Genomic DNA, 27,999 nt, shown 5'->3' on the forward strand with positions numbered 1-27,999 from the left:
TAAAATTTCTGCAAAACCATTTTGTGTTTTTTTTTTCCCATGTTCTCAAAAGTGAACTGGTAAATCAATTCTCTTAATTTATGCTGTTAAGATTATACCAATCAGATCTAAAACTAAAACTCAATTTTCGCTTCTCTCCTGCCCCTAATGGGAACGGGAGGTGGCTGGCTCGGTTGACGATTGATTGGGTTAGGCATATGTGTGTTTAAGATTCAATTTCAATGAAAAACATATTTCTCAATGGTACTTAAAAAAATGGAGATTTTTGGGGGTAGGAAGAAAACCATCACTGATCATACTAGTGCAATTCATAAAACAATATGATTACAAAAAGGAGTATTGACTTCACTTATGAAACCATAAGGGGTGTCTCCATCCAAATAAAAAATATAGCGATAATTAGGAATTAATTCCTAATCCAATGGTAAGAAGGGCGTTTTCCTTCGTTGAAAATTATGGGTTCAATTCTTATCAAATTCATATATGAAATTACTATTTACTAGCCATTAGAATGGCAGTGTTAGGATCAGGGTCATGGAGACTCGGTGTCTGTAGATGCACACCTGCCTTTGCCCCTAGCGTCCCTCAAGTGGGTCCTAGGGCGAAGCCAGGACTTTATATGATGGGGTCGTAACAGAGAATTTTATGTTACGGTGAACAAGGCTAAATGGGACTACCATATTTTTTTTGGATTTTCTATTAATTATATTTTCAAAAGTACAAAAAAATAACACTAAAAACAAAAAATTTATTAAATAAGATAAGTAACATTTGTCACATGCCTTATTATCTCAACTATGGTTATGATTTTTACAACAAATGGGCTTAAATTGAATATTCAAGGGAGTCTAAATTGAAATTACCATATAATTAGTTTTATTAAAAAAATTTTTTGAGGGAGTCATTGGTACAAACTTCGCCACTGGTGGATCCCTTTTCAACCAATTGCCTTTTCTAATGCGGCACTGGCAGCGCCTCCGGGCTCCGACTACTGCTACCAAGAGGTCCAAGATAGGAGGTCACTAGTATCCTCCCTCAAAATGATACAACGACCGACAGGGGAGTGGGGGACCTTAAGACTTTCCGCCTACATGGCATGAGAGCATCCACAATGGTGTTACTTGAGCACATATTTCAAATTTCACTAAATTATATTCTCTCTTCTACTCTCTCTTAGGTGACACAATTTAATTGGGTGATTGGGTCCCACAACCTATACTATTCATCAACACTTCATACATTCCAACACTTTATACTCATTTTATTTATTTTCTCTCTCTTCCTTTTCATCATCTCCCTCTTATTTTCCATCACCTCTCTCTTCACTATTCATCAATTGATCAAGTACGGACTAATTTTTCAAGTGTCATTTTTTATCACAAGTGAGCATCTAGCGCTTAACTTATCACGAAAGTATCATCTCAAGTATCCATTGTGAACATCTCGCGCTTAATTTATCAAGAAAGTATCATCTCAAGCACTTCAAAATCATCTCATTGTGGATGCTCTGATACTGGTTGCAGTTGTAAAATGACCAGTAAAAGTTTCTACCTTCAACTAACCACGGTCAAATTCCAACCTAACCACAGCAGCTCTTTCTTGTCCAGTTGTCCTCTCTTTCCATAAATATCCAACTTGCCTACCTTGATTATTCTCTCTTCTCCCTTCTCTCTCAGCCTTTGTACCCTACGAAAGCGCGTGGGATTGGGCGAAAGGTTGGGAGACAAACACTGCAGAACGACAGAATTTCTCTATTTTTTCCGCTTCAACGGTTTCATCATCCAATCGACGACGCCAGGTACTATCCTTCCCGCGTATGATTTTGGTTTGTTCGAAGAAATCTAAACGTGATATTTCTGGGATCTGAATCTGGCTTTCGTTTTCATGATCTAACCGAATAGATTGTAGTTGAGGGTCTGTTTGTCGGCTCAGATAAGATCGATTGCTAAATGGAAGAAATTAAGCTGGATGCTTGACTTTTTGTGCAGAACTACTTGTTTTACCATCGTGTGACGAACTTCGGTGTAGTTTTCAAGCATGCATTTGCAACTTCGTTTACTACTTAAGTTTTTGTGGCCTTTTTAAAAGCATCTAGGGTTGCTTGCTTACCATTGATTGGTAGAGGTGATTTTGTTTTGAGGTAGAACTTTATGGAATCCCTAATTAGTGCAAGAATTAGATTTGGGAGTTGGTGATTATTTTTTTTTTTTTAGTTTTGTTTTCGTGGTCTTGTCAGTTTCCATTTCATTTTGCACATCTTAAAGATTTATTTGGCTGCTAAGGAAGTTGCACTTGAAGGAAATTTGTGTAAATTCTGAATGCTGTATTTTTTTTATATCCACAATGTTAACCAAGAGGCAGAAATATATGGATTATACTGCCTGGTATATGTTCTTATGTATTTCTTGTTGGTCGTGATCTGAGAACTAGAAGTTACATTGGAGTCACTCATAGCATCTGTTAAATATTGGTAACAAGACTGGTAACAATTCTAAGCATGTAGACTTTTTAATGGTGTAAACAAAATTTTTGGAAAGACGAGGAAAAAAGCCACTTTTGTGAAATGGTGAATTTAGTTGCAGTTGAAACGGATGTCATGAAACTTGAGGATTTAAAGATGTATGCAAATCAGTTCCCTGCAGCATCATGTGCTCAACCTGATTGACTTGTTCAAGATGATAAAGGAGAGAGTTAAAGTGAAAAAAGAAGCTGAATTGACAGGTACAAAATAAGGAGTTTGAGATGATGTGCAAAACAATAGAAGCACCATCATTACAACCAGATATTGATGCTGAATCTGCTCCAAATTAGCTTGACAAGGAAAATTTTCTTCAAGAAAACAGGGCTGGTGAGGAAGCGTATTCAATTGGGGTAGAATTTTTGGTGAAAAAATCTCCTGGACAGCCTCACACCATAGCCAATACACTTCAAAAAGAGTTCCATAGCAGTCTCAGTGTTGAAAGAAGACGTTTTGATGACTGAAGTGGTCAAACCAGGATTTTTAGCTCCAACAGAATCTGATTTTAGATTAAGCTTACAAGATAGTGATGTCGAGTTACAAATGCTTAAGATGCACTTACCTAACTTCAAGATCCAATATGCCAATCAAGTCAACTTGAGGGAACGTATAGAATTTATTGTCTCTGTCATTCAGTTGAGTTTATTGGCTTGAGGGAAATTATGGATGACAGATTACAATTTTTGCTACTAATGCCAAGAAGAAAGAAGCTTGATAATGTTCAAGGTTATAAATGTTTATGGTTGGGGGTTTTTGTTACTTTGACACTTCAGAATTCGAGGCTGAGCTCATTCCTATGGCTCGATTTGTGATGATGAGTTACTGGAACAAGCTACTCCACGTCAACAACTATTTCTCCATTTACTCATCGGAGTCGAGTAGATGAGTACTTGAAGGGGAAAGGAGATTGATGCCTGAATCCTTATTAGAAGAGGATTTCCTTTAAATTATGTTTTTTAAAGAGTCAAGGAATCCTTTGTGGATAAGGTTTCCGTTTTAGTTAAGTCTTTTTTTAAGTCATTATGTTGTTCTAGGTAGTCAGATTTATGTTTCCTTAAACAATGGTTGTAAATCTCTGTTTAAAGGCTTGCTTGCCTTAGGAAATAAATAAAAGAAAGTTTTTATGCAAAGTTGTAATGATAGAGATTCCTTACACATTTAGTAAGAGTCCGACAGAAGGTGAATTTATATGAGTTTATCCAACCCAACCCCAACCTGAGAGTTTCAGGGTGATCTTGTTCAATTCATAAGTTCAAGAATTCTATTCCAATTTCAGACCTAGGAATTGGGAATTTTTTTCCTTATAGATTTCTTGGTTTTGGGATTAATTTGGGGTTTGGGTTTCTGGTTCGTTCACTCTTAAAAATCGACTTCTGTATTTCAAAAACAACATCAATTTCCCTTGCGTTTGACTTTTTTCCAATGCCATTTTTTTTTTGTTGCTTCCTTTTTTTTTTTTCAAATGCTTTTGCATTTGATGAGCTTGTTTGTACCTATTCTAAGACGTTCGATGATATTGGGAGATGTTCCCTTCCCAAGTCATAAGTGTAGAAAGTGAGTTATGCAAGCTGTAATGTATTTACATTTTCCTCCATGCCTTCAAATATATGCATGTGCATGTGGACTCTTACTAGCGGATCACTGGTTAAATTGTGACATATAATTAGGTTTTTAGATGAATTTCTTTATTCAGCGTATCTCACCTAATATCTTTCCCATTCTTGTAGTGACAGTGTTCTATCTGTGCTAGATTTTTGATGGCTGCCACTGCAATGGCCTCCATTCGATATGCGCCTGAGGATCCTACTCTTCCTAAGCCATGGAGAGGTCTAGTTGATGGTAAAACTGGCTATATATACTTTTGGAATCCAGAGACCAACATCACTCAATATGAGAGGCCTATGAGCTCCGCTGTGCCACTTAAACCTTCCTCATTTTCTGTAAGTTCTTCCGTTCAAGTGCAGCAATCTTCTCAAGGACAATACCGGGGCTACATTCCTGAAAAGGAAGATGATAAGTATAACAGAGACAAAGATGGCTCAAAATTTGAGGTGGTATCAAGAAGTAATCAGGTAATTACAATTAATTTTGTTTCTGCAGCAAACAAAATCATTCTGCTTATAGTTCAATAATATATTTTTATTTTTCAAATTGACCAAGATGCTACCTCTAATAAAGCTTTCTTTTTTTTCCTGACATTGCTTTACATGGAATGAAATTTTTGTCCACAATTTAAATTGAGAGTCCGGGAATATTCTGGTTGGGTTTTATTTTATGAATATTAGGCTTTATTTTCCCCCTCAACTGATTCTACCCGTTGTATTTTTCATACCTTTCTGCACTTGTTATTAACCATTATGTTTTTCTGTTCCATTTTTTCCCCACTAGGGTATGATGGGTGGTGGACTAACTCAATCTCACAATGATGCAAATGGGACTATAGCTGCTTTACATGGTCATGGAGGATCATCAGATGAAGGAAGTAGTTTATCTGCGGAGGCTTATCGTCGTCGGCATGAAATCACTGTTGTTGTGAGTGTCTAGTAGTTAGTGTTTCAGAATATACTAGTAGCAAGCAGCGTGGTGCTCGAGATGCACTTACAAATATTATACGAAAAATTTCTTCAAATAAGCCAACAAAATTTGTCAAAATGAATTATTTAACCCGATAATGAGTCTAAAGTTTAATTTGCAAAAATAGAGTTCTAATAAAAGTACTATGATTTTTTCTCCTTTGATTTATTATTATTAATAGTTAAGAGTTCTAATTGATTCGTTATTAATAATTAATTATATCTTTGGGGGAAGATTATTTTAAGTGAATTATTGTTATTATTCATTTTTTCAAAGTGACATGCAGCATAATTAAATTAAATTCTTTTTTAAAAAATTTAATTTTAAAATTTTTTATATTTAGAATAATGTAGGTTTAATGAGTTACTATTGATTTTTTCCTTTGTAAATATTGAGTAAATTCTATTATTATATTTAAAGTAATACCGTAATAGAATTCTAATTGAACTACTTTTTTACGTTTTCCTTTTTTATTATTTCTTTTTTATTTTGGTGCCATGTGGCATTATGTATGTGCTCCAAATTCTTTTTCTTTTAAGCGGTAGTATAGATTTATTTGCCTAGTTCTTGTTGCTAGGTGCATTCCCCATATTTATATGTTAGCCCTTGCATTCTTATTTTCTTACTGCATGTTGATGATTGTTCACAACTACCGTCGACAGGGAGGTGAAGTTCCTGCACCTTTTACATCTTTTGAAGCCACTGGTTTTCCTCCTGAGATTCTTCGAGAGGTACTGACTTATATATTTTGTTTTCTTGTTTTCCTTTTATGATTTGTATTGATGGCTCAGAGTCCAAGTAAGTTGCCAAACTTATGGAGTATTATTGTGAAAAGTTCTGTAACTGCTGGAGGACCAATGTTAAGATGTATACTTATGGTAATCTTAATTCTGCCATCTGTAATTTTTTGTCGCAGGTGCGATATTTGCTCCTGCGAGGAGTTAATGTCGTACGCTGTGATTCCCTGTGTTTGGGGCCCTTGCTTATTATTTGGAGGGGTGTATGGTGGACCAATTTTGGTGGTGGGCTTTCCGAATCACCCAAGTTCGTGCCAGGACTGCTGTTGGTGATGATTCAGTCTGCCACTCGGTCCGAACGGAAGAAGAGGCCTCCTCCTGCTGTTGCTTGCATCGCAAGCCTTGGCTCACTGCATGGGGGGATGATGCTTCTTCTGCCATTAGCCACTCCTATATGAGCCTAAAGAATACAAACCAGAAATATTGAAGCCGGTACCTCGCTTATGGGGTTGCTGGATTTTTCCCCCGCTTTTTCCAGGTACGGAATGCTGGCTTCTCTGTCCCTACTCCAATTCAGGCACAATCGTGGCCTGTTGCTTTGCAAAGTCGAGATATAGTGGCCATTGCTAAAACTGGGTCTGGGAAGACTCTGGGTTACTTAATTCCAGGATTCATTAATCTCAAGCGCAGCCATAATAACCCTCAGTTGGGTCCAACTGTGTTGGTGTTGTCACCAACGAGAGAGTTGGCAACCCAGATACAAGATGAAGCTGTGAAGTTTGGGAGGTCGTCAAGAATTTCTTGCACAGTACGTTGCTCATGTCTCTCTTCTCTCTCTCTCTCTCTCTCTCAGATACACACACACATACGCAACACACACAGATGTAAATGCACACAAAAGCGCACACACTCAAAGCAGTCTCATTTTATTATTTTTCTTTGTAGATCTTAATTTGCATTTCCAAGTGTTTGTCCCCCCCACCCCTTGTTTTAAGTAGTGCATTTGCGGATAGTCACTTGTTTTAATAGCATTTCTGCTTGCATTTTTACGAGAGTTCTTTTGGTCCCTTCCATACTGCAGTGGATTTTTTGAAATTGTTAGCATTCTGGGAAGTAAATAATAATGACTGCCAAGCTAAAAGTTTTATTAAAAAATCTCAACCCTTCCCCCAATCCCTAACCACCGATAAAGGAAAGGAAAAATACAGGGAGTTGTTAAAACAGGACTAAAATGTTGGTTTGCAAAATACAGTGCTTTGAAGCTGATCCCTGATGAATCAAGTATATTTTGTAGTTGCTGCTATTTGCTAATTAGAAGGATATTATCTTTTTAAGTTTAACGTGTTTGGAAAATATTCCATGTTGTGTTTCTGATGTTAGATATACGTTTTATACTTGTTGAAGTGTCTTTATGGCGGAGCACCAAAGGGTCCCCAATTAAGAGATCTAGATAGAGGAACTGATATTGTAGTTGCTACTCCGGGCCGCTTGAATGATATTCTTGAGATGAAGAGAGTTAGCCTTCGTCAAGTTTCTTATCTTGTGCTGGATGAGGCGGATCGCATGTTGGACATGGGTTTTGAACCTCAGATACGAAAGATTGTTAAGGAGGTGCCTGCTCGTCGACAGACTCTAATGTACACAGCCACATGGCCGAGGGAAGTTCGGAAAATTGCGGCAGATCTACTTGTGAATCCTGTGCAGGTTAATATTGGGAATGTTGATGAGCTCGTGGCCAATAAGTCAATCACTCAGGTATGAACTCTGACTTTACAAGAATTGCTACAGAATGGTGCCTTTTTAGCCCCTTGGACGTGCAATTCTCCATTTCTCCGCATTGTTTGTTTACATACAGGCTTATTGGCTAAGTTACAAGAGTGTCCTCTTTTGTTATTGTTGAAATTTTTTGACCTGTGGCTTTCGTGTAGTATGTCGAGGTACTCTCACCCATGGAGAAACACAGACGGACGGAGCAAATATTGCGGTCTCAAGAACCTGGGTCAAAGATAATTATTTTCTGTTCAACCAAGAAAATGTGTGATCAACTAGCTCGTAACCTTACCCGTCAATTTGGAGCTGCAGCCATTCATGGAGATAAATCGCAAAGTGAGAGAGATTACGTGCTGAGTCAATTCCGCACTGGGAGATCTCCGGTGCTTGTTGCCACTGATGTTGCTGCTAGAGGACTGGACATAAAGGACATCAGGTAGGACTACCCATCTTCTAGTTAGTTCCAGTGGATGTTTGGAATGTTTACATGTGTCAATTAATGGACACATATGCACGATCATGGTTTGGGTTCCTTATTTGATGGTTTGGAATGTTAATCTCTGTTTATATTTTTCTTCCAAGTATGGAGTTGAGTAAACATGATTGAACAATATAACTTAGAGATAGTTGTAGGGCAGAGTCTTTATTTCTATGAAGTGGATTAGGCGTTAGTGATTTTCATGAAATCTTTTGGCTTAATCTAAAACTCCATTCCTTAGGTGTTGAAGTGCCTGCCCGAGTGAAGCAAGGTGCTACTTAGAAAAATTTAAGTCTTCAATAGTCATGTGCGTTATCCCTCATACAAGGATTCTATTGGCTGTAGTTTTTTCTTCCTGCAAGGCTCTGATCTGATGAACCCCTTCTGTTTAAAAAAAGAGTTGCTTCAACCGAGAAGAATCTTTGATATGGAGTTGGAGGTTCAGATATTTAGTACACGTTGTCTTTTGACTTAACTCAGAACCATTGTAAATGGATATGTTCTTTTGGATGTACTCTATGTTATGTGTTTGTGTTGGCGAACAGCGGCCCCCTTGGTGCTATTCCTTTACAGTTGTTTCTGTTAAACCATTTAAGACATCCCTGTATTAGAAAATATTTAAGTGAGGTTTTGCCATTTCCATAGATTTATTCTAATACTAATACTATGAATATGTTTATGTGCCCTCCAATTTCATTTAAAGTTAGCTTCATTCACGTAGTTCTATCTTTTCAAATTGGGTGAAGAAATTTAATATGGTAAATTGGTAACTACTTTGGGGTTGATTTTTTTGCAGGGTGGTGATCAACTACGACTTCCCCAATGGAGTTGAGGATTATGTTCACAGGATTGGGAGGACTGGGAGGGCCGGTGCCACTGGTGTGGCCTACTCTTTCTTCAGTGACCAGGATGCAAAACATGCTTCAGATCTCATCAAAGTCTTGGAAGGGGCAAACCAGCAAGTCCCTCCAGAAGTTCGTGAAATGACTTCACGCGGTGGTGGCATGATAAGGTCTACACGTTGGGGTACTGGTGGTCGTGATGGAGGCCGTGGTCGGGGAAGTGACTTTGGTTATGGTGGAAGGGGTACGAGTTACTCTTCTGGCAGGGCAGAAAGAGGTGGAGGTCGTGGATATGGCCGTGAGTCCCGCGATAGGTATGTGACATGTTTCTTTATTGAGTTAAAACTTGAATTTCCCTGATCTCCAATGTGGTGTTTTTTTCCATGTTGTATTGCTATTTCACGTTTTATTCCATTTAGTTTAATACTATGTTGTTGACTTGTATTTTTTCTGTCCCTTTGAGTTCTACTCAAAAGTCTAGATGTTTTCCCTGAAAATACTTCATAGTAAGAAGGAAAGAAATAAAGCAGAAAGTATTTCATAGTTAGATGTGAAAAAATGCAGAAAAAAATGATTACATGTTCCCAAAGCTGTGGAAAATAAAGATTTGGTCACATGGTTGGCAAACTTCTTGTAAAAGCCGTCACCAGATGGTTAACAAAACCATGTGAAGAGAGCCAAATGAATATTGAAAATGGGTGATGAGAAGATACAAATAGAATAAGATGGTTCTTTTCCCCTTCTCCAATGAATGATGATTTTCTAGGAGCAGACCAAGCACTTAAGATACAAGTGCCAAGCAAAATATTCAGTCTTTCATGTCATTTTGTATATTTGTTTCTTTGTTAATGACCTAATGTTACATTATTGATGTCATATGATCTGGAAATGCTTAAATGCTATATTGAAATTGGAACCAAGGATGTTGAGAAGCAATACTAATGAAGGCCTTCTGTTATGCACTTGCAGTTATGACCGCAGTTATTTTGATGGTAGTAACAGAGGCCGTAGTCGCAGTAGGAGCCCTGAACGGTTTGACTGGGCGCAATCCAAACGTGAACGGTCTCCAGTGCGAAGTTTCCACCAGGCAATGATGGAACGGGGACGGTCACCGCCACCTCAAAACCATCATGTGCCACAATACAAAAGTGACAATTCGAAGGACTACAGAAGTTCTGCAAAATCATGGAGTCCTGATGGGCAGGAAACTAGAAAAGATGATAGGGGATTTGTTGGCCGGCCACAGTATGGGGATGAAGAAGAGGAAGGCATAATTGAAGGTAGTATTTAGAGGGGAGCAGATGATCCTTACTCTTTAAATTTTACCTGGTTGTACTGGTACACTACTTTTAATGATCTTTTTAACTGGCATGTATTTTTTGGATTTAATCCCTTTTCTCATAAAAAAAAGGGAAGGAGACACTTGGGGGGAGAGCAACTGGATAGTCAATAGTGACGGTGTTATAGCCATTGGATGCGTGGTAATGTGAGCGGGAATTTTGGTTTTTGGGTTATTTCTTCCTGTTGGGAATTTGGATGATGATGAATCTTACTGTTGGTTTCCCCTGATTTTGGCTAATAGCAATAGATGAAAAAAAACAGCTTACTGAATTGTGTCTTACTAAAGTAGAACAAGTATTATTTATTACATTTGCATGCACTAGTGCAAATGTAAATTTGATCTTGACAGTAAATTTGTGTCGGATGCAATGCCAATTGCACTTATATGCCAATGCATGCAGTTGATTGGCATACATTGCATATAAAAAAATATTGATTTTATCCTCTGATAAATTCTTTCATGTAAATCATGAATTACTTGCAGCAAAGCATAATTAGTTGTTTTAGGTTGACATGGGTTTTTCATTTCTGGAGAGTCTGAAGTACTAAATTACAAAGATGTGTATACTTATATATATATACACTTCCCCTCCTCAGCTGTAAAGTCAAGTGCAGCTAGAGCTTTCTTCTTCTGAGTCTCCATACCCGCTCAGAAGGTCTATCTGCAAAACATCGACAAGATTAGACAAATTGAACCTCCAATTATATTAATATATAGTCAATTTTTTATATCATACACCAACACTAATTAAACAACCAATGCTGTCAAGAACATAAAAAAGATGATTTTTTAAAAACAAAATTAGTTTACTCATTGTAGCAATGAATGAAGTCTTGTGGGAGCTTACTGTAATAAAGTCATGCCTGCTGCGACTACTAATTGCATGATAGTAGGCTTCAAAGAAGCCACTGTTCTCTTTAATCAACTGTTTCCACACTGCAAATTAAGGCAGATACTGATTGAACTTGCTATACAAAGAGAGTATGTATGTGTATATATATATATATATACATATACGGTGTTGTGTCCGTGTACCTGTAATTGTGACAATTGGGTCAACATTAGCATGCTTGGCAAGTGCTTTGATGCATTCATCTCTGCTCATGTGAAAGATTAGGCACCTTTCTATCAAATGCTGAACCTGACACATATATAACCAACAATACAAATTAATATAATTAATTAACAGTGTGTAAGAACAAAAGCAAAGATTTGTATCTTGGTTTAATTGTTATTGTCTTACCATCCTAATATGGTCTGGTGCTTGGCAATGCAAACAAGGAAGTTGATGCTGATCATGATACATTTTGCTTGTGTTTGAGCAAAAAGAGAGAAACAGAGTAGTACTAGAAAAGTGAAGACATTGTGTAGGATATTTTGATGTGGTAGATATTTATGTTGGGCAATATATAAGCTATGAGAAGGAGTGGGTGTTATCCAGAGATATCCAGGTGAAAGGCCAAAAGAGCTCATCTCATCTACAGGTGAGATAAGACCCTCAACACTATATACTCTCTTGAGATTCTAAAAATCTAACCTCCCCAAGATCAGATCCCAACCATTCATTTCACCAATTAATTAACTACTCTACTGGCTGCTCAAAATTTTGGGATTTAGTAAATGTATAGGTTTCAACAAATATTATTATCTTAATGTCCTTTTGGTTATTCCTTCATTGTAATGTCAATGGGAGAATTTAGATTACAGCATTAGGATAATGGTATTATCCGGCAACCGCAATGAAATTTTCTATAAAAATAGGTAAGTTAATTTTTGATGGGGATTATCCCAGTGTTTTTAAATATTGGTATTGGAATCATACATATTAATAAGATGATTGTTATGCGTTATAATCGGTTCAACTAATCGAGCGATAAAGATTTAAATTTCCTACTTAAATGTCAAAGTTCAATTTGTACTAATAGTACTTCTAACATAAATTTTTGTTTTTATTTATCTATAAATTAAAAATTAATTTTAGTTGAAAAAATTATTTTTGTATAAAATCAGTTCAATACCGGCCGCTTCAGCTGATTTCTGACTGGTCTGACATATACCCGATTTTTATGCTAAATCGTAACGATGGATGGACGGTCAGATACCCGGTTGAACCCTGCCGGTCCAATCTTATACCACATCCACAAGGGCGAATTTATAGATGGTTTCTCTCAAAAAATTAATTCCAATTTATTTTTATTTTTTTAAAAATGACCGCCCCAAGCGGCGGGTAGGGATAACGGCCGCCCTGTCCAGCCGCCGTTATATAGACCTCACCCGCTCCTCGCGGTCTGGAAAAATCCAACCCGACCCGAATCGTCAACATGACCTGTCATGTCATCCGCGTTCAACTTTGAAACTGGAGTATACGAGCGTTGAGACTTGAGAGGTCTGAAGGATGAAAACAAGAATAAACTGGAACGATTGGGGAGCCAAGAAAGTGTATTTGGATTGAATGGTAGGGAAGAGCCGAAGAGAAAGACGACGTGTTCTACTAGGTGAGTTAATTTGCTTTATTTGTTCGCGTAAGCCATCACTGTCTGTGACTTTTTGTATTGCAGAGCAGACTCTATGTTATTGAATCCCGTACACGATGATCAAGTAGTGCTTAATAGTTGATAACCAAGAATGAACTCTAGGTTGAAGGCAGTTGCCTCTGAATTATAGTTTGAGTGGGAAGCAACTTTGGGTAGAGGGAATGAATTTACCTTTTCTTTTTTGAGTTTTTTCCCTGCAAAATGAAATATGGAGAGTAAGGCAGAAACTGATCAAGTTGGGTCTGTTTGTACATATACCTAAAGATTGTGTCTTTACCTGTTATAGCTAGCCCACACATGCTCACATAGGATTAGCAATCATGCTTTTTGATGGGCGGTTTAGGGTTTTAAGTATCAGCTTTAGCAACTTTTATTATTTTGTTTCATCTGGTCAAAAAAAAATATTTATTTTATATATCATCAATGCCTTTTTAGCTCATATGGGTGTCTCTCTAATACATGAGTGACATATGAGGCTTGTCAAACGAGATCTCTTATGTGTTTTGTTTGAAGTCTTTTGCACCTTAAGTTCATCTATGTTTGGGCTTTTGATCTCCTTGCATTCTAATTTGTGTGATGGAGTCTTAACTTGCTCATCAGATCTTTGGGAATTTATGTTTCATCTTCATAATTTATGTGATAAGCGAAGTATTATATTTACTTCTGTTTCATACTAGTTTAAGACAAGGTTGACAAAATTTTGAGTCAAAATTATATGTGGTCTATTGTATTTAAGTGGATGCGATTCTTGAAGGTATTGTGCCTTGATTTCTTTTTGTTTCTTGGCAGATTTTTAAGCATTCGGACTGGATTCCAAGGTGTTCAGCGACATGGGTGGATTTGTTTACTTGTTGGCTCCAACTCCTGAATTGTGGATTCTGGTTTTGAGCCATAGGACCCAGATTCTCTAGATTGCAGACATTATCTTTTGAGTCTGGGGAGGCTTTTCACGGGAAGAAGATCTAACTAAGATTTCCTGACTTTGTCGGAATGTGACTCATACCATTTTCTTTTCTTTTGATAGGGAGGATTTTGAGAAAACCAGAGTCAACAACTTAATCATGGTGGGAATTGGGGATATTCAGGGTGAGGGGTTTCCAGATGAATTTCCTGGGTTAGTTGATTCAGTTTTTTTGGGCCTACCTCAACCTTGGCTGGCCGTTCCTTGAGCTTCAAAAATGTTGAAACCAGATGGCATTTTGTGCTCTTTCTCACATTGCATTGAGCAAGTACAACAGTCATCTGAAATGCTCTGGTCAAAATGCACAGGTCTGCTAATATTCAATCAATTCTTCCAAATTATAGCAATTTGTTTTCTGGATTAGAATATCATATTGCAAAGAAGCTCTCCCATCCACCCACCCCCACTCCCTCTCTTTCTGTGTGAGATTGTGAGTGGTAGTTCTTAAGACAATTTCTAGTAGGTCAGTTAAGTCTCCATGTAGATGTTAGAACATTCGAGGTGCTCCTTCGTACATATGAAGTTCGGGAGGTGAAGAATTGCCTGAGTGATGAAATCAGTTCCCCTAAGTTTCCCCCGCGCAAAAGGAGGCTGTGTTCAAAAGAAGAAAGCAACGTGCAAGGTGGTTCACTCTAATGTAGTCGGATGGAATAATGTTGTACCAATGTGGTTTTTCCATCAGGAATCACTCGAATGGCTTCTAACATCTTGGAAATCCCAAAAGAATGAAAATTTAGGTTAGTACTTGGCCTTTCTTATGATTTATCTGGCGTCTCGTGACCATTCATGTGTATACTTTTTTGTAGTGCTTTGGCTTTCTGTTACCTCAGCCATTCTGATACTCTGAGTGTGGCCACACTGTTCTATGAAATGTTGGAAAACAAGTAAAAAAAATTTGGAAGAATTTACAGCAAACTCTAACCTGCTGTCATGGAGGATGGGGGCTTTTTTTTTTCCTCCTTTGTGTGCTGTCATGGAGGTCTTCTTTATTCATTGAACGTGCTACATCCTCGAAATTGTCATGGAAATAATTGAATGAAGACAATATCTAGACATTGATTTTTTTGGGACCAAACAGCAAAGATCAGCTGGCCCAAAATTGTCAGCAAATACAAGTTTCTGATTTAAACACTTCTTGCCACATTTCTGTCCCAGACAATATCCTACACAAAAGTTTTGCTACATTGCCATCCATTCATTTCTGCAAACACTAACCACCCATACCACTAAGAATCACATCTTACGAATTTGTCATTTGAACATTTGATACGAATCTAAATTCGGTCCATTAGATTTTTGCGTATAGAAATTTTCAACCTGACGACAAGATAAATTGGGTCAAAAAATTTTCACATGACGACTGGGTAAGTTGGGTCAAAATTTAGTATGTATTGAAGTTTCCGGAGATCAAAAAGCAACGTGTGGTCACAAAGGTCTAACTACCACTAAACACAAAAATACAAAATCTTGAACTGCCTTGGGTGACCGTTGGATCCATTGTTTCGTATTGAGCACACCATTGGATCTGTTCCAATTATAGTAAGCAGATCTTATTGTTCATATTCAACAAGAAAAGTTGAAATTTGCTCTCTGTTTTCCTGGCACTACAACAATAAAATGCAGAGCTCTGCAATAGCTTTGTTTCCTTCAACTTTGTTTGTCAAACCACAACAAAAATCTCTTCACGGAAGCCCAATTTCGAGACGACTCAGTTCAAAGCCACTTGATGGCAACCTTGCTAATGGAATTCTGGGTGGAAAATGTTTGTTCTTGGGTTCTTCTTTGCGCTTCAACTCTGTCAGTGGAATTTCTCCTCCCTTCAAAATTTTGGATCCTAGACGAGACTGTCTCAAGGTGAGGGCGTCCACTGTGCCCGAGAACGCTGGAGAGAGCGGGACATCGAGTGATTTGACTGGAACTTTGCAGCTTGGAGCTATGTTTGGACTCTGGTATCTTTTGAACATCTACTTCAACATTTTCAACAAACAGGTTCTTCATCTCTGTGTGTCAGTGTTCCCCTTCATTCTTTTCATTCAAAGCATTCTCTCCTTGTCACTTTGACATGGCTTTTGACTCTTGACTTTGCAACCTTATCTGTAAACAGCAAGCCGATAGTCTGTGTGGTTGCTAAGAAATATGCGAAAAAAAGAAAGAAAACTGAATTTCTAAGCTTTGAATCTGTGGACAAAAAGATATGTTTCTGTTTGATAACAAACTATTTAGTAAAGCTAGCATGATAAGCTCTCCTTTGGAAAATGAAACATCGATGGCGAAGATTTTCCGATTATCTTTGTCTAGTTTTGATGCAGTAGCATAGATATAGGCATTTGGGTATGTGTATGGTTGATGCGATTTCAAGAGAACAAGAATCTAAATGCAAGTTTAATACTTTTTGTTGATAGGTTCTTAAAGTATATCCATATCCAGCAACAGTTACAGCTTTCCAGTTTGGTTGTGGGACTACGATGATTATCATAATGTGGACATTTAACCTGCACATAAGACCGAAGATTACTCGTTCACAGGTAACTTGTTGTTTCGCTCTTTCCACCATGCTTCTTTTGCAGATAAGCTTTGTTGTGATGCAGTGTATGCAGTTTTGTGGAGATTGAATATTGTGGGTATTACACATCAATTCGATAAATTTAGTTTTCAGCTTGCAGCAATCCTAACGTTGGCTGTAGCACACACCATGGGAAATGTTTTGACGAATGTTAGCCTCGGGAGAGTTGCTGTTTCCTTCACTCACACAATCAAAGCTATGGAGCCCTTTTTTACTGTCTTATTCGCCTTCTTGTTCCTTGGCGAGGTAAAAGATACGGCCTTCTTAAACTGCCTTTGACGAATGATAAAGTCCTTGTTTTCGTCTGGTTTTTGGTTAATTGGTACTATTCTGTACGCTTAGAGGCCAACTTTCTGGGTAGTGTCTTCACTAGTACCTATTGTAAGTGGAGTGGCATTGGCATCATTCACTGAGGCCTCTTTTAATTGGTAAGGGACAGTGGTCTAGCTGAAATTTTATACGATTTGCCTTCTTGTTGCGTGAAACTAAACCATTCCAATGTGAAACAGGATCGGCTTCTGTAGTGCTATGGCTTCCAATGTGACTAATCAATCACGGAACGTACTCAGCAAAAAGTTCATGGTCCAGAAAGAGGTAATGCACACATGCCATACTAAGTTATCATGCTTATTTTCTTGATTGTTGCAGCAGTCGGTTACATACTTAAATCTGATAAAATTTTGCAGGAAACTTTGGACAATATCAACCTTTTCTCTGTGATCACAGTCATTTCTTTTGTTCTTTTGGTCCCGGTTGCTATTTTCATGGAAGGCATTAAGTTCACCCCTTCCTTTCTGCAGTCTGCTGTGAGTAGCTTATGATCCGATAAACAAAATTTTGTCGATTTCTCTCCAAACTAACATACTTTAAGCAAAACTATTCTGTTTTTCTAGGCAAATCAGGGATTGAATGTTAGGGAGCTATGCGTGCGATCTCTTATGGCTGGATTCTGCTTCCATGCTTATCAGCAAGTAAGGATTTGTTTAGTCTTTATTTCATTACTCTTGAACGAATGTAGTCTGATATAGATCTCCGACTTTCTTGCATGTCTATGATATCAACCTCTGCAGGTCTCTTATATGATTCTGCAGATGGTATCACCTGTAACACATTCAGTCGGAAACTGTGTGAAACGTGTCGTGGTCATCATATCTTCAGTTATCTTCTTCCAAACGCCTGTTTCTCCCGTAAACTCCATCGGTACATACATATATTCCTTTCAAACTAATTGATTTGAGTACTTCTTGTTGATTTGTTATCTTAACATTTTAGAAAGTGTGTAATGAGTTTCTGTTTTAGGTTTGTTGAATTGATTTTTAATGGTGGTTTTTTGATGTGCAGGAACTGCTGTGGCACTTGCTGGAGTGTTCTTGTATTCAAGAGCAAAGAGGATAAAGCCAAAACTGAAAGCTGGATAATGAGGAGTTGCATTGCAATGAAACAGTGTCTGTTCATTCAATAAAAGTCAAAAAGAAAGTCTGAATTTGATTTAAGAACATGAATTTTTGAAGTTAGAAAACAAGTTAAAAATTTTGCTGATTACTTTGATTAACTAAATTTAACATAAGATTTACCAGTCATTTGTCCAATAAGGAGCTAGGTAGGTTTCCTTGCAACATTAATTACGCGTTTAGCTCAAATTCATCCTTTTGACTCTTCTTAATTATGATGCTTTTAGAACAATTAGGAATATCAAGCCTAAACCTAATGTGAGCACTTCATTTGTAATTTCTCGAGAGAGCCCCTTTTGGAGTTACCGATATAATCAAATCGACTGATGATCAAATCGATCGATCGGTTATTTTTAAAAAAAATTACATATTTCTTTACTATAACTGAAATAATCATTAATAACTGATCAATCAATCGGTTAAATTCATGTCAAACCGAAAAAACAACCACGCCCGTTTACACCCCTGTTTTTTTCTTATTTGGTAAAATCGGGCGGCTCAACCCAAGCGTTAATACATTCCGACTCCATCAAAACGCAATCAAATGTGTCGTTTGTTTGTGAATATCGCTTTGGACACACCGTTTACAGTTTACGCTCTCGACTCGCTCTCGACTGAGGGCTTTGCGGCATACGCAGAAACTCTAAAGTCTAACCCTAATCCCCGTAGGGTGCGTTTCTTGGCTTTCCTGTCATCTGCAGAAGAAGAACAGGTGTATTTCGCTCTCAGGTATGATATCTTCCGTCTTCAATTCGGGCAATTTGTTTGCATATCTGTCAACAGCCAAAGAGAGTCGGTTATTTCTCCGACTAATACGAAATCGAGTATCCACCACTATGGGCATGACCATTCCCAATTCCTTTTCAATGGCGAAAGGTGTTTCTGATTCAATTGTTACAATCTGTTTGTTTTCTGAGAAATTTATGGAATGAGTACGATAGGACTAGGACATTCTGCCTTCTCTTTGGTCCTGTTTTTCCTTTTCTTTTTGGCTTCTTAATAGTTGTTTTAAAGATGTTACTGGTATGAGACTCTGATGTGATACTAGGCTGCATTAGTGGAAGAAGAAAATGAGTGCATTCAACGCTTTCAAAGCTAATGTTCCTGTCGCCTGGAGCCCCAACCTTTATATAACCCTTGTGAGGGGGATTCCGGGGACCAGGCGCCTTCATAGACGCACTTTAGAGGCATTACGCCTCCGCAAATGCAACCGTACTGTCATGCGTTGGAACACGCCTACTGTTAGGGGAATGCTACAACAGGTTTTCAAATGATCTCCTTATATTTGATTTTACGACATTTTTCTGGGTTTTCTTGTTCATTTATCTAATCTTGAATATGGTGTTTGATTCGCAAGTTCGCTCCAAAATTAAACAGATTTATTTTTTTTTTTGTTATAAATATTATTTAGGTAAAGAGGTTGGTCGTAGTTGAGACAGAAGAGATGCACAAGGCTCGAAAACAGAAAGAGGAAAATCATCGAGCACTAAGGCCTCCACTGGTTATTAGTCATCTCCCGGGTCCTGCGACAGTCTCTTCTGACTAGATGGTGCTTTCTGAGGCTAGATATTGTGTCTCATTTTTTGCATGTTTCCTTCAGAGGTTTTGTTTGTATGACCATCATTAACTTTATTAAAACCTGCAATTTTAATAAATTGCAACTCTATGGTTGTCACAAACAAGTGCTTTATTTATAACTAGTGATAAAGGTGCCCATTCTAAAAATGACAATAGATTATGATTTTTTTTATAGCATAGCAATTTGCATGAGTCTTATAATACTGGTTGGAATTCTAGTTCTTAGTATCACTCTTTCTTTTCTTTTCTTTTTTTCGTTTTGTTTCCATGGGTGTGTCATTGTTGGTTTTTCTTGATTGTAATCAGTTAGATTAATGCAGATATTTGATAAATGCATGTTTTTAACATAGAAGAGAAATTTTGTGACTTACATTACATATTCAGAGTCACATTAGCCTATTTGCTGAACTCCAAGATAAATCCGTGATGTAATCTATTCTATCCCCATGAGGGTGGGGATATCATTCCTGTCTGGACCTTTGGAGGAAATGCTTCTGAGGTTGTTGTGGAAACTTTTTGAACTATCTTGCAAGGTATTTGTGATGTTTGCCTTCTGGCTATTACCATACGTACTTCCATGATTGGTGCTGGATTATCTTTTCGAGTAATTTCAATCTGGTTTACGAATCCATTTCCCTTTTAGTTTTAGGTTCGTTTTCGGGGGTCTGTTGCCCACTTTTTCTTTTTCTTTTTCTGAGTGACAATTTTTCGTTCAATTTTCTGGCTTGGAAATCTATTATTCATTTTGCTTTTGCTTCTTAAATTAGTGGGGGTTTTTTCTCTGGCGAATGACTTAGTGGACATTCATTGTCACTACTTCTAAGCTTCTCTGGGGTTTATTTCAAAACCGTCCAAGTCAAGTGTGAGTGTGCGACTGTACCACGTTCTAGATCCTTTTGTTACATGCTATTTCTCCATTTTCTTTTAGAGAAAGAAGGTTGTTATGCTTTTTGTTACAGTATAAAAACTAGTAACTAGTTATGTGTGGGAAGTTTTTCCTTACGCTGGATAGAAGAACAGGATCGTTAGGGTTACAGTTTTGGAATCACAAAGCCCTGCTTGGTGTTGAGAGATAGAGAGCTCAGATGTATGATTTGCTGGTTAACATCTGTATGGTATTGATATGTAAGTGACTATTTTTTTTTGTCTAATTTACTTCTTGTTGGTCATGCCACTAATTGTTGTAAATGACCCAGTGTCATAAGTTGCTTATTCAACTCTACATCTTTTGGTTGAATTTTCTGCTGGAACTACGAATTTTGTGGGGATTTCATAGTGTATTGCTTTATCAAAACCTAGTTTTGTGGTTTTTTTATGTCGATCGGACTACCTTATGAACATAAGAGTATTGGATTTCTTTTGAATGCTATGATTGAAATCTCTTGGGAGTTCTAATCTTCATAGTTAAAGTTCCTGTTGGTGGTCAGTTCTCTGCCCTGATTGAGTTGTGCTTAAATATGTTATTATCCAATTATTCCAACTACTTGTGCATATGCACATGATTTCATATGCATCATGTAGAGTTCACGAATTTACCTGTGTGACTAACTCAATACTTGTTGGGGACGTTAGTGAATCGGTTTATCGACACCGAATTCTCTAGAGAATTATCAATAATTGTTTTCCAGAAATGTCTTCACAACGTAAACTTATTTCTTTTTAAAGATTAAAACTCTTACAAACTTTGATTATTCTTAAAAGGCAACTCCATAACCAATGTCTGTGCGTGTGGAAACATAATGGTATAAAAAGAATAACTCTTAAACCAATTATTCGGCCTCTACTCAAAATCCTCATCCCAACAATTTCCTTGGTAACCTTTTCTTTTCCCGTAGGAAATTTCCATGGAAACTTGAGTAAACCAAACATCTGCTCAGACAACAACAGGAACAGGTTCTCGAAGCTCCGCCAGAAGATTCTGTGCGACTGCATCTATAAACTCCTCGGTATTTAAGTAAAACTCCCTCGACACCCTGCATATACCAGAAACTCATCAATACTTCAGAATTCATATCACTGAGAAGAATTTGTTATAGCTAAAAACAAAGGACATAGCTCAACCAAAAGCCTAACTGGTCCAACAGCACTACTTATGAAACACAAGTATTTGCACCAAGCAAACATTACCCAATAAATAGCATCTTCTCCTTCTACCTCTCTTCAACACAACAAATCACTCAATGACCCCCAGCTTGCAGTAAATTTGACTTACATTTTCAATCCCAATGATGCTATGAACTTCCAATCCTAAAAACATTTCGTAGGAATGTAAAAGAATAGGGACACTTGCAAATGACCAATTCAGAATTCGCCTCTGGTTTGGCTCAACAAACCATGCAAGCTTGATTTTAGCGTTTGTTTAATAAACAAGCTAAACTCCAGTTTCATGAAGCTCGGTTGTCAAATATATAAAAATATATTACATTGTGTTTCTTATTTTTTTATTATATAAATAAAAAAATAGAAAAATAGTCCATCTTCCTCTAATCAAGCCCCATTGAGCCTACCCCTGGGCTTAGATAATTCAAATGAGCCAAGCTCACGTACAGCCCTATTGGCTTGGTGATCATATTCATCAACGAGGCAAACAAAATTAACTGGGAAGTTTCCTACACCATCCAAGCCATAGACAACTGTGAATTTGGGAAATCCTTCAAGAAAATACTCTATGTTTGTTTTACTTGTAAAAAAAAAAGTGGCTTAAGCGAATCTACTATTTACTTATCTAGCAACCAAGTCATTGACTGGGTGAAATTGTAAGACAAATTCAGCACACTCGTCTCCTTTCATACCACTTTCATATCTCAATATTGTGGACAGAACTCGTCAAGGCATCTCTAATCATCAAGAGCACATAATGCAAAACCAAGCCTACAACTTCTGTTTTTGGTGTAGTTGACCTTATAAAATTTTGCAGTATGGACAATTTCATTTTCCTTTTTATCAAGAAAAATGTAAAAGAAACCTAGAAAGTGCCACTTACTTGGGTCCATGAATCAAAATGGCAAGATCCTTGGTCATTTTTCCTGCCTCCACTGTCCCAATGCATGCAGCCTCTAACTTATGAACAAAATCAAGCAACCTTTCATTTTTATCTAGCTTGGCCCTGTTGAAGCATATATAATCAATAGAAGAGAAGAAATTCATTGGGGAATTCCCACAAAAGCCTGCAATGTAAGAATTGTGAGGAGACTGATATCTTTTTCTCCTGAATTATGATTTAACCCGAACGAAAATATTGACAGGCAATCAGAAGTCCTGGAATTTGATACTGTCTTTGCGGTGTTTCACAAAGGACAGTTACAATAAGGTAGTATGCATGCAACCATACAAGGCCACATATAGGTGCATATAGGCAAAAATGTTAATGAAAATTACATCAACAATATCAAAGCAAGATGTCCCTCGATCCTCGTATTATTTTTAAAGGCAATAGCTTTAGTCGCAAACTCGCAATGAAGCTTACAAAATCAGAATAGAATAAAATTAGCAAAACAAAAACCCTAACCCTTAACCTCTGCTAAGAATAAAAAAGCGAATAAATGCGTCATGGTCAAAAGACTGAATGCGTGTAATGATGTTCCTAAACAATTGAACTTGTTCAAAGGGGTCGCATTAGTAGACCGAGGTAGTATTCAGATGAAAATGCCAAACCAAAAAGATGACCAAAGAATATTTAGATGAATAGACGAAACAAAAAAGAATATGTATGTCTCCGCAGCAGCAATTGTACCTATGTTCTAGACCCCGTGTCCATGCAAATATGGAAGCAATACTGTTTGTACTGGTTTCTTTTCCCTTCTGATACAACCGAAAATGCCTAGTTACAGTTCCATGAGCTGCCTCAGCTTCCAATGTCTTCCCATCAGATGCTAACTGCAAAACTAGCTGCTATTAAGCATCAAACCCCAAAATAAAGACCTAAGCAACAATTGTCGGAACACATAAATGATACTTACCAAAACAGAGGTCATGAGGCCTAGGGAGCCAAATCCTGCAACAGTAAAATTACTTTTAGAAGATATTCAAAATCACACCAAAATAAATTATTAAGGCTGACAATCCACAATACAATATATACAATTCAGCTTGATACCAGGTACACCACTCTAAGAAATTAGTTTCATTTAAAGAAAGGACTTCTACTAAAATATACTAGTGAAACACCGAATATCTTTTTCAAAGGATGGCCAACTTTAACCTCCATCTCAGAATCCTATGAGTTATCTGAAACAAATTTCCTAATTTACTCTCCCTTAGCAGATTTCTTCTGCATGAATCCATGTCAAAAGTCCCCCCACCCTTCACTGTTTAAGATATATTATAAGGAAGATTATAAGATAAAGCCAAGCAGTAAATCTGCATCACTATTTAAAATAAGGTAAAACACAAAAGAGAAAAATGACAGATACAAACTTCCGACACCATCAATCCATTATGAACACTTCTCATGTAACTTCTTTTTCTTCTGTATGGTCATCCTTCAATAATTGATCTCTAGCTCAATTATGTAGTGGCTTATTGCTTCTCAACACAAAAACATTCTAGTCCATACAACCTAAATACAAAGTTATACACCTTCCAAAAGAAATGTTTTCTCTTCAAGCACACCAAACTACCTTGCAGTCGCAGAACGAATGATACAGCCAAAAAGAAAGAAAAGAACAAATATGCTTCATTCTCAAAGAGACAAAAACCAAATGTGCCATGAATTGGTTATGTAGGAGACTCCAGAAGGTTACAATTAACATTTGAAAGCACCTTGAGCAAGTAAATCGCTCTGGACATCACCATCATAATTCTTGCAAGCCCAAACATATCCGCCTTCACTTTTCATTGCATAAGCGACCATGTCATCTATCAGCCGATGTTCATACCTGAACACCAGACTCACTATTAATTAAACATATACTTAAGACAAGACATAAAACCATACACTGTCAAAGACAAAAAAACAACCATATTGAATATTCTTCAAACTTCTGCTTCCACTCTTCTTCATATACCTCCTGGAATATGTCCTTGAATCTGTTAAATGCATATTACTTGTCAGTTGTCACATTAAAAATTAAAGATTAAAACAATAAACAAATTGGCAATAGGACAGACATGGGAAACAACTCTGCCCAAAAGAAAAACCAATTACCTGCCATCATATTTCTTCAGGATTGTATTTTTGGTGCTCAAGTAAAGAGGCCACTTCTTTCCAAATGCCAGTGACATCGATGACTTCGCAAAAAATCGAATTGACTAAAAAAATACACAAGGTTTGAGCAGATTGTTTGCTTTACAATTATAACACAGGTCCAGATAATTACAAGCCCATGATAACACAAACCTCATCAACATTATACATTGCAAGTGCGATGCCTGGCCCCTTAAAATCATAAACATCAAGCTCCATTGGAGTTTCCCCATCTTCTGGAACTGAGTAACAAAGAAAAGGAAATACCTTGGTAAACAGAACTAAACTTTTAACGTATGAGCTGTAAAGTGTTAGAACCAGCTTACCAAAGACCATTTTAAGCTTTCCTGGCCCTTTAATAATTGTGTCAGTGGCACGATACTGGTCTCCGAAGGCATGCCTACCAATGCATATGGGTTTCTTCCAACCTGTAAACTAGTAGTGCAATTGCTTAATGATCCTTTGCATTACCATTAGACATTCAGACAAGCAGATTATGACAGAGAGAAGAAATTACCAGGAACAATCCTCGGAATGTTCTGACATAGAATAGGTTCCCGAAAAACGGTACCTTAAAAAACAAACAGAATTTATAATTTACATGAAATTAAGGAGAGAAAGTCTCACAAGCATACCAGGTAAACAACTGTCACATTAATTAGAACAAGAAATCAAGATAGGTAATGAGAGCGACGATCAGTCGAAAAAGACAACCACACGTTTTTCAAAGCATGCACATCTTTTGATCACTACATAACATTAATAGCAGTACATACTTTCATTTTTATACTATGATTATCTTTCAAAGACAACTGAGCCTTTTCGTTAAGTTACCACCAAGATGGGTAAACAACCATTAGCTATTGAAACTCCTTCTTCCAGCAATCCCAAAAACTGGCTCCACCAGTGGTCCAGTGCACACCATTTCTCTCATTTCAACAAAGACAAATTCAGTCAAGTGTTCGGCAATGTTAATAGTCACCGATTCAGAAAGCAATTCATCTACCGCGGGAAGCCCAGGTTTAGAGCTACTTTGGTAGCAGACAATCTTGGGAACTAATATTGACGCAAAATATTCTGATTTAGTATATAGCTTATTTGAATAACCCAGTGACCTACCAATTGTAGAGATAGGGTAGTCTCTGCTCCTCTCTAACTATGAGGAGAAGCGGAACATGTAGCTTGTCATCCTTTCTTGATCATTCTATCATTCATGGTAACGGATATTGTTTTGTATATGGTGTGTGTGTGTGTGTGTGTGTGTGTATATATATATATATATCATAAAATAAAGTCCACCTCTTTTTAATGAACTCATTTGCTCTATAACCACGTCTGCCGGCCATTTACTTCTCAGCATAGAGTGGATAAACAAATTCATTGCAGCAGAAAATGCATAAAAGTTCCATTTTGAGGGAAAAAGTCTTTTCAATACAAACCATTTAAGATGTTCCTAATTGTGCCATTGGGACTCCTCCACATAGCCTTCAGTCCAAATTCTTTAACTCTGGTCTCATCTGCAGATTATGACATTAAAAAAAGCAAGGTCCAAAAAAATGGTATTATTGATCTTAAGCACATTCAACATCATGAGAATGTTGAGAAGCTGAAATTCAAAAGACAACCAAAGTAGGACAAGGACAACTAACCTGGAGTAATTGTAGCACATTTCACAGCAACGTTGTACCTATACCATACATCATAATTATTGGTATGACGGAATATATATCTATCCTTCCAAAATTAATATATAAATCACAGGACAAAGAAGTTCAATTCCCACTTTAATCACAGGCATCTTGTGCCAACACACCCAGATGGTCAGATTTTACCTGAGAAACAATTGGATGATCTTTTCAAAGGATGCACTCAATAATGAATCAAATTAAATTGCATCTCTTTTCACCATTTTCATTTTCATGATACAGTCCATAGAAAATAAGACAACGATCATTAACATGGCTTTCTATCAAAAAATTCAGTTCACATTACATCCTGACTTTTTAAATTCTTCGTCTAGCAATCATCAATCAAAATCTACTCAACTACCTCCAGGCTCTTTGCAGGGGACGTTCAATCCTTACAAAACCGAAGAACATCCTTACAAAACCGAGGAACATCAACAGATGACCTAGCTACTGAAGCTTAAGTATTCACTAGCATCAACATATCTTCGAAACAAGCATCAGTCAATAGTAAAATCCTTCTATTGAATGTTCAAAATAATCGCAACAATATTAAAGTTTTTGGTCCTCTCATACTATTCTTCCATATAAACATTGCTGTTTTAGTGAGTCACTCATAACCCAAAAGAAAATTATGCCTGACAGGGTCCACACAAGAGCCAAAATTAAGACCAGAGCAAAAGGAAATAAATGCTTCTTAGCCAGGCAAGTAAGCAATAAAGGTAAACAATTTGTGATTGAAAAACTTACTTAAGAGTGGCCTTAGCACTTTCTATGGTAACTTTGTCATCAGTAGCGTCCCGATTCAATATCCCTAAATCAAAATACTTTATGTTCAAATCCAGATAAGGAAATATAAGCTGCAATGACAAAAGCAGAAGGTCATGATCAAATAAAATCAAAATATAATGCCAAAATATACTTTGGTGGAAAAAGTCTAGTGAAGAACACAGTAACTATACATACTTTGTCCTTTATCATCTTCCAAATGATCCGCGTCATTTCATCCCCTAATCAAAAAATAATAATAATAAGGTTAAAAGCACTAAGAACATCAAACTTAAGTTCGTGAATACAGAATATATCAATAACACTATGAAACAATAAAAATTAAAATAGCTCAAGTCCAGCAATCATTCAGGCATCCAAAACAACAAATAACACAACATATCAAGATTATGTTCGTCGTGTTCCTACACACAGAGAAAGGTGGCTATGAAAATAAACATACACAATAAGTATAAAAAAAAAAGAGAGAGAAAACGAATTTCCACTTGTGTTGCTGTTGAAAGCATCATATTCTGAACGTAACCAAATTCCGAAGTTCAAATTTCTAACACTTGATTCATTTCTCTTCGACCAACAGAGAATATTGGCTGGCTGCGGAAACAAATCAACGGACTGGGGTTTTAGAGAGGTTTACCGTCCATTTCAACGATAGGATTCTGAACAACAACTTTATCAAAACCACTCGAAGAAGCGAAACACCGAAGCGAAACGTCGCGAGTCCATTGAGGAGAGAAAGTGACACGATTCCGACAAACTCCTCCTGCTCTTCCTCCATTGAAAAGGCTAGAACTTGAATAAGACAAAGACAATCTAGGGTTTTTGAGGGCCATCGATGAGGACGAGGATGCTAACATATTTGCACCGGTCATGGCGCCTGAAAATCGCAGTCTCGCTCTTAGCATTCGGCTGTCGTGCGTGCGTTTTAGAGACGCTTCTTCTTTTTTGTCTCCTCTTCTGGATCGGTTCGTCTCAAGACCCAAGTTTTGTCTGCC

General features: G+C 37.3%; 5 protein-coding genes and 1 pseudogene across 7 annotated transcripts; 4 read left to right on the plus strand and 2 right to left on the minus strand.

Moving 5' to 3' along the window:
* The first annotated feature begins 1,642 nt into the window (after window positions 1-1,642).
* LOC119999472 (DEAD-box ATP-dependent RNA helicase 14-like) lies at window positions 1,643-10,518 on the plus strand. Of its 3 annotated transcripts, none has more exons than XM_038847052.1 (9): window positions 1,643-1,798; window positions 4,269-4,590; window positions 4,907-5,058; window positions 5,754-5,823; window positions 6,368-6,637; window positions 7,234-7,584; window positions 7,758-8,035; window positions 8,874-9,233; window positions 9,889-10,518. In XM_038847052.1, the coding sequence occupies exons 2-9, from the start codon at window positions 4,276-4,278 to the stop codon at window positions 10,208-10,210; spliced, it is 2,118 nt and encodes a 705-aa protein (XP_038702980.1). In that variant the 5' UTR covers window positions 1,643-1,798; window positions 4,269-4,275; the 3' UTR covers window positions 10,211-10,518. The 3 variants fall into 3 exon arrangements, with proteins under 3 accessions (XP_038702980.1, XP_038702982.1, XP_038702981.1); XM_038847054.1 differs by having other exon boundaries at window positions 4,907-5,050; window positions 5,755-5,823; XM_038847053.1 differs by having other exon boundaries at window positions 1,648-1,798; window positions 4,246-4,590.
* Window positions 10,519-10,664: 146 nt separating this feature from the next.
* LOC119999473 lies at window positions 10,665-11,689 on the minus strand. The gene is made up of 4 exons (XM_038847055.1): window positions 11,505-11,689; window positions 11,297-11,402; window positions 11,109-11,197; window positions 10,665-10,922 (listed from the first exon to the last, which is right to left on the minus strand). The coding sequence occupies exons 1-4, from the start codon at window positions 11,565-11,567 to the stop codon at window positions 10,866-10,868; spliced, it is 315 nt and encodes a 104-aa protein (XP_038702983.1). The 5' UTR covers window positions 11,568-11,689; the 3' UTR covers window positions 10,665-10,865.
* A 1,546-nt stretch (window positions 11,690-13,235) lies between these two features.
* Window positions 13,236-14,519, plus strand: LOC120000726 (annotated as a pseudogene).
* A 748-nt stretch (window positions 14,520-15,267) lies between these two features.
* Window positions 15,268-17,861, plus strand: LOC119999734 (phosphoenolpyruvate/phosphate translocator 2, chloroplastic-like). Its single transcript, XM_038847460.1, has 9 exons — window positions 15,268-15,745; window positions 16,159-16,281; window positions 16,413-16,565; window positions 16,662-16,747; window positions 16,829-16,913; window positions 17,006-17,125; window positions 17,213-17,290; window positions 17,390-17,519; window positions 17,661-17,861. The coding sequence occupies exons 1-9, from the start codon at window positions 15,374-15,376 to the stop codon at window positions 17,735-17,737; spliced, it is 1,224 nt and encodes a 407-aa protein (XP_038703388.1). The 5' UTR covers window positions 15,268-15,373; the 3' UTR covers window positions 17,738-17,861.
* A 477-nt stretch (window positions 17,862-18,338) lies between these two features.
* LOC119999749 (50S ribosomal protein L30-like) lies at window positions 18,339-19,498 on the plus strand. Its single transcript, XM_038847480.1, has 3 exons — window positions 18,339-18,499; window positions 18,819-19,032; window positions 19,182-19,498. Exons 2-3 carry the CDS (start codon window positions 18,841-18,843, stop codon window positions 19,314-19,316), a joined length of 327 nt encoding a protein of 108 aa, XP_038703408.1. The 5' UTR covers window positions 18,339-18,499; window positions 18,819-18,840; the 3' UTR covers window positions 19,317-19,498.
* A 1,481-nt stretch (window positions 19,499-20,979) lies between these two features.
* On the minus strand, window positions 20,980-27,983 carry LOC119999753 (isocitrate dehydrogenase [NADP], chloroplastic/mitochondrial-like). Its single transcript, XM_038847484.1, has 15 exons — window positions 27,642-27,983; window positions 27,185-27,228; window positions 26,969-27,078; window positions 26,183-26,220; window positions 25,973-26,050; window positions 25,051-25,104; window positions 24,860-24,961; window positions 24,687-24,775; window positions 24,495-24,598; window positions 24,308-24,376; window positions 24,110-24,225; window positions 23,308-23,342; window positions 23,082-23,224; window positions 22,332-22,454; window positions 20,980-21,321 (listed from the first exon to the last, which is right to left on the minus strand). The coding sequence occupies exons 1-15, from the start codon at window positions 27,907-27,909 to the stop codon at window positions 21,222-21,224; spliced, it is 1,473 nt and encodes a 490-aa protein (XP_038703412.1). The 5' UTR covers window positions 27,910-27,983; the 3' UTR covers window positions 20,980-21,221.
* Between the last annotated feature and the right edge of the window lie 16 nt (window positions 27,984-27,999).

The sequence above is a fragment of the Tripterygium wilfordii genome, chromosome 6 (assembly GCF_013401445.1).
Source record: "Tripterygium wilfordii isolate XIE 37 chromosome 6, ASM1340144v1, whole genome shotgun sequence".
Lineage (NCBI taxonomy): Eukaryota > Viridiplantae > Streptophyta > Magnoliopsida > Celastrales > Celastraceae > Tripterygium > Tripterygium wilfordii.

What these genes read in the sequence shown, in the direction of transcription:
- LOC119999473 (XM_038847055.1), bottom strand. Translation starts at nt 11,567, where the DNA reads ATGTATCATGATCAGCATCAACTTCCTTGTTTGCATTGCCAAGCACCA. An exon ending in CACCAGACCATATTAGGATG is followed by an intron (nt 11,403 to 11,504) that starts GTAAGACAATAA and finishes TATATGTGTCAG; the next exon opens with GTTCAGCATTTGATAGAAAG. An exon ending in GCAGGCATGACTTTATTACA is followed by an intron (nt 10,923 to 11,108) that starts GTAAGCTCCCAC and finishes GATGTTTTGCAG; the next exon opens with ATAGACCTTCTGAGCGGGTA.
- LOC119999472 (XM_038847052.1), top strand. Translation starts at nt 4,276, where the DNA reads ATGGCTGCCACTGCAATGGCCTCCATTCGATATGCGCCTGAGGATCCT. An exon ending in ATCACTGTTGTTGTGAGTGT is followed by an intron (nt 5,059 to 5,753) that starts CTAGTAGTTAGT and finishes CTACCGTCGACA; the next exon opens with GGGAGGTGAAGTTCCTGCAC. An exon ending in CTGGACATAAAGGACATCAG is followed by an intron (nt 8,036 to 8,873) that starts GTAGGACTACCC and finishes ATTTTTTTGCAG; the next exon opens with GGTGGTGATCAACTACGACT.
- LOC119999749 (XM_038847480.1), top strand. Translation starts at nt 18,841, where the DNA reads ATGAGTGCATTCAACGCTTTCAAAGCTAATGTTCCTGTCGCCTGGAGC. An exon ending in TTAGGGGAATGCTACAACAG is followed by an intron (nt 19,033 to 19,181) that starts GTTTTCAAATGA and finishes AATATTATTTAG; the next exon opens with GTAAAGAGGTTGGTCGTAGT.
- LOC119999734 (XM_038847460.1), top strand. Translation starts at nt 15,374, where the DNA reads ATGCAGAGCTCTGCAATAGCTTTGTTTCCTTCAACTTTGTTTGTCAAA. An exon ending in AGTTCATGGTCCAGAAAGAG is followed by an intron (nt 16,914 to 17,005) that starts GTAATGCACACA and finishes AAAATTTTGCAG; the next exon opens with GAAACTTTGGACAATATCAA. An exon ending in GCTTCCATGCTTATCAGCAA is followed by an intron (nt 17,291 to 17,389) that starts GTAAGGATTTGT and finishes CAACCTCTGCAG; the next exon opens with GTCTCTTATATGATTCTGCA.
- LOC119999753 (XM_038847484.1), bottom strand. Translation starts at nt 27,909, where the DNA reads ATGCTAAGAGCGAGACTGCGATTTTCAGGCGCCATGACCGGTGCAAAT. An exon ending in GAGCGATTTACTTGCTCAAG is followed by an intron (nt 23,343 to 24,109) that starts GTGCTTTCAAAT and finishes TTACTGTTGCAG; the next exon opens with GATTTGGCTCCCTAGGCCTC. An exon ending in ATTTTGATTCATGGACCCAA is followed by an intron (nt 21,322 to 22,331) that starts GTAAGTGGCACT and finishes TGGTATATGCAG; the next exon opens with GGTGTCGAGGGAGTTTTACT.